The sequence below is a fragment of the Cervus elaphus genome, chromosome 9 (assembly GCF_910594005.1).
Source record: "Cervus elaphus chromosome 9, mCerEla1.1, whole genome shotgun sequence".
Taxonomy (NCBI): Eukaryota; Metazoa; Chordata; class Mammalia; order Artiodactyla; family Cervidae; genus Cervus; species Cervus elaphus.
Window position 1 is genome coordinate 54,047,761 of NC_057823.1, and position 4,461 is coordinate 54,052,221.

Below are 4,461 nucleotides of genomic sequence, written 5' to 3' on the forward strand. Positions count from 1 at the left end.
CTCCATCCCTGAGTCAGCCCTTCCTTCACCCCATCCACTGAACCATACCTTCCGAAGCACCTGCTCCTTAGCACTCCGCCCCGTGCCCCCAGCCAGGTCACGGTATCGGTCAGCTGCCTGGAGCCGGGCTTGGCCCCCAGCCATGGTGGCATCTAGCAGGCAGCGCCAGGCACCGAACACCATCCTGCCTCTCCCCAGAGAAAGACTGTGTTAAGGAGGGGAGTACTCCAAAGCTTCACGAGATGCCCCCCTTCCAGAACCATGGGAGACAGACAGCTTTCCCATCCCCCTCGTCTGGGAGCCCATCAATCGATCCGCCCATTATCTCAGCCACAAGGATCCCTCGTGCCCTCCCCCGCCATCCAGTGTCCTTGCTGGGTCAGCTGCTCTCCTCCTGCTGCATCAGCTCCACCTACAGCTCACGTGCCCTTCCTACAGGTTCCAGGGGTTGACTGCTTCATTCTTTCTTGGCCCCCAGTTCCCCCCGCCCCACCCCACTGTGGGACTCACCTGCTGTCCATCTCCCCACTCCGGTGTCCTTCCCTCTTCAAGAATGGCCCAGCCAGTTTCTGAAGTGCCTGGCGGGAAAATCATCACAGACCCGATTCCCTTTCAAAGACCCCACGTGTGAGAACATAGGACCACAATATAATAATACTCCTCACTTTGCTAAGTGCTTTACATGCATTAACTTATTCCATCCTTGCAAGAACCCTGCGTGAAGGTACAATTATTATTATTCCCATTTTACAGAGAAAGAAATTGAGGCCCAGAGGTTAAGTAACTTGTCCAAGGTCACACAACTAAATAGTACCACAGCAGAGACTTGACACACACGTGCCTGATTCTAGGCATGTGCTCTTGACCAGCACAGAAGTATGTGTGGAGCCACACTGCTAGTGGTGTAAAGGATGCCAGAACAAAAGGCAAGGTCCAGAGAAGAGAGTCCCATACCTGCCCATACTCCCGTTCAATGGCTGCCCTCTGCTTGCTGTAGGATCTGTGGAGATTGGGGATGGGGGAGGGGGTGTTACCATTTGGTCCATTTCTCCCACCCTCTATCCTGTCTTCAGCGTGGGCAGGAAGGAGTGGGGAGTCAGGCCTAGAGCGTGACTACACTGACGCTGAAGAGAGAGTCCTTGAGATCACCTCGGGCAGCCGCAGCACAGGACAACCTCACCTCAGTGCTCAGAGACCCAGCAGGATCCTCCCCACCCCTGGAGAACCATCTGTGGGCTTGGAGGTGAGGACGCACGGGGGCCTGGGTACAGTGTCCGCCAGCCTTCCAACAGGTCTCGAAGCGGTGGGGTGGGCTTCTGCCCAAAGCTTGATTGGGGGGGGGGGGGTGGCGGGGCGGTGTGGAGTGAAGGGCTTTGAGGGAGGGTCCCAGTGTGTTTATATGTGTTGGAGTGGGCGGAAGGATAATTCCTATCCGGTATGAGAGAGGCCTAGGGTGAAGGACTTGAATGGGCAGGTTGGAGAGCTCTTCACCCCCGCCCGCCCCGACAGCTGTAGTATGTTGGAGAAGGGGCGGAGCATGTGACAGAGAAAGTGGGGGATATGTGGAGGGGGTCAGGGGCTACCTGATATCCTCCAGTAGGTCTGCCTCTCTCTGCTGCCGGGTCTGAAGGATGCTCAGCTGCTCCAGGAAGCGAAGCTTCACCTCCTGGGCCGGCTTCACCTGTAGGGGTAAAAAGAGGATGAAGACCCCGGGCGCGGGGACCTGAAAAACACTCCGCGCTGGGAGCGGTGAGGGGGCGGGGCCAAGGAGGAGCTGGGCTGTTTCCTCGGTTACTTCTGGGTTGGCCTTTGACCCCTTCCTACTCTTCGACCCCCCGGTAGGGTCTGGTGCCCCCTTGGCCCCCATCACTCCCCCAGCCCGCCGGAAGTCCCCGTTTCCAGGCCAAGCTCACTTTTCGGGGCGGCGGCTGCATCTCCGCTCCGGCCCAGGCAGCGAGTCGACTCCGGAACTCAAGGAAGCCCCGCCCACATGTAAGCCCCGCCCCGGTCCAGCTCCGCCCTCGCCCCGCCCACGCCTGGTCAGTCTACTTGCTGCGCGGCAGAGCGCGAGGGGGCCCGCAGAGAAACTAAACCTCTATTACTGCTGTGAATACCCCTGAAAGGGTCCTCGCCGCCCGGTGGACGCCCAGTCCGCCGGACAGTAGGGGGAAACCTCAGGTTTCTGTGTCAAGAAGCCTGGGTTCTATTTCTAGTAGGGAGCTGCTGACTCAGCCCATAATTATTTCTAATCATTCATTTACATATGCAGATCTCCAATCCTGACGCGACGGCTGAAGGACGGCGAGGAGCTCAATCTGTGACCAGAAAAACTGAATCATTGGATGCCTCATCGAAGATGCGTCTGATGAGGGAAACAGGGCTGGTCCTAGGCCTTTTCCCAATTCCCACTGAACTGGAAAAGCCGGCGTGTGAGCAAGGATGAGAAAGATGCCTGGAGCCAGGAAGCAACCCGTACCAGAGGAAAAGACAGGTACATCCTGGGCCAGTGGAGAAGAAACAACCAGCGTGTGTGAGCTGGGAGATGAGCGTGGGGACCTGTGGCCTAGTAAGCCTCTATCACCTTTAGGTTCTGCACCCTTAAGGTTCTGCACCCCAGGACATACCCTGCTCCACCCCAGCCCCGCACTGCCTTCTGAAGATCTGCACACCCTTTCCTCATCCTTCTCACCTTTCCGTGGCTTACACCTCCTCACCACACCCCTGACTTGGAAAAGGCAGGTATCTGTGGCCCAAACTCCAGGTTCATATTTCCAACAGCTTACCTCCATGAAGATCACCTCACAAGATCTAAATATGTACCTCGAACTTTTAAAACAGCTCCTTCCACCTGATCCTTCCCCAGTCACCTCCCCCAGTTAACATACTAAATGGAACCATTCTCCATACAGTGAGGAAAGTCAGAAACCCAGAGTCTATGTGCCTTCCCTTCTACCCCCACATTCCACCCATCAGTTTAGTTCTTTGCTCAGTTGTGTCTGATTCTTTGAGACCCCATGGACTGCAGCACACCAGGCTTCCCTGTCCATCACCAACTCCTGGAACTTACTCAAACTCATGTCCATTGAGCCTGTGATGCCATCCAATTATCTCATCCTCTGTCGTCCCCTTCTCTTCCTACCTTTAATCTTTCCCAGCATCAAGGTCTTTTCCAGTGAGTCAGTTCTTCACATCAGGTGGCCAAAGTATTGGAGTTTCAGCTTCAACATCAGTCCTTCCAATGAATATTCAGGATCAATTTCCTTTAGGATGGACTGGTTGGATCTCCTTGCAGTCCAAGGGACTCTCAAGCGTCTTCTCCAACACCACAGTTCAAAAGCATCAATTCATCAGTGCTCAGCTTTCTTTATAGTCCCACTCTCACATCCATACATGACTACTGGAAAAACCATAGCTTTGACTAGATGGACCTTTGTTGGCAAAGTAATGTCTCTGCTTTTTAATATTCTGTCTAGATTGGCCATAGCTTTTCTTCCAAGGAGCGAGTGTCTTTTAATTTCATGGCTGTAGTCACCATCTGCAGTGATTTTGGAGCCTCCCAAAATAAAGTCTCTCACTGTTGCCATTGTTTCCCCATCTATTTGCCATGAAGTGACAGGATCAGATGCCATGATCTTAGTTTTCTGAATGTTGAGTTTTAAGCCAACTTTTTCACTCTCCTCTTTCACTTTCAACAAGAAGTTCTTTAGATCTTCTTTATTTTCTGCCATAAGGGTGGTGTCATCTGCATATCTGAGGTTATTGATATTTCCATCCATCAGCAAGTCTTAAATGTTCTATCTCCCACTGATCAACTTCTCTCAATTTCCAGAACCAACAGCCTGGTCCAAGCCCCTATTATCAGTCTCCCCTATGGTCTGGTATCTGGTCTCTGCTTTCAGTCTTCCCCCCAACAACCCATTGTTCAGAAAACAGCCTGAGTGATCAATCTTTTTTTAAAAAGGAAAGAAAATCTCATCCCTCTCTTCCCTAAGACTCTTTGATTGCTTCAGAATAAAATCATGGCCTACAAGACTGTGCATGATCAGGTCCCTGCCCATCTTTCCCCTTCAGCCCATACTGTGCTGTCACTCCAGTCTCCTTGCTCTTCCCCCAATATGCCAAGTCCCTTCCCATTGCAGAGCCTTCATACCTACTGCCTTTCCATTCCTTCTGGAGTGATCCTTCTCCCAGCATTCCACATGCCTGGCTTCTTATTCCTACATTTCAGCTCTTCACAGAAACCCTTCCACCCAGCCCAGTGCCACCTCCTCAAGCACATCACTTTGGTTTAGTTCTTTCACAGTGCTGATTCTGTGTGTGCATTTTCTGTTTTCCCTCTACAGTGGAAGTTCCATTAAAGCAAGGACCCCATCTCTTTTGTTCACACTATATCCCCAAGACCTGGCACCAATTAGGTGTTCAGCATATACATGTTGAATAATGAATGAATGAATGGCAGCC

General features: G+C 52.4%; 1 protein-coding gene across 5 annotated transcripts in view; it reads right to left on the reverse strand.

Annotated features, from left to right (window-relative positions):
- The window catches only part of FCHSD1 (FCH and double SH3 domains 1), a 10,941-nt gene extending 8,935 nt beyond the window's left edge, over positions 1-2,006 (reverse strand). For 2 of the 5 annotated variants that reach the window (XM_043913053.1, XM_043913051.1), the window contains exons 1-5: positions 1,914-2,006; positions 1,584-1,681; positions 955-1,000; positions 511-578; positions 49-184 (exon numbers count right to left, since the gene is read on the reverse strand). In XM_043913053.1, the coding sequence (XP_043768988.1) occupies positions 49-184; positions 511-578; positions 955-1,000; positions 1,584-1,681; positions 1,914-1,934 (369 nt within the window). In that variant the 5' untranslated portion in view covers positions 1,935-2,006. Of the gene's footprint in view, positions 1-48; positions 191-510; positions 579-954; positions 1,001-1,583; positions 1,682-1,913 lie in introns of those variants that run through there. The other 3 variants (XM_043913052.1, XM_043913050.1, XM_043913054.1) reach the window with 2 other exon arrangements.
- Between the last annotated feature and the right edge of the window lie 2,455 nt (positions 2,007-4,461).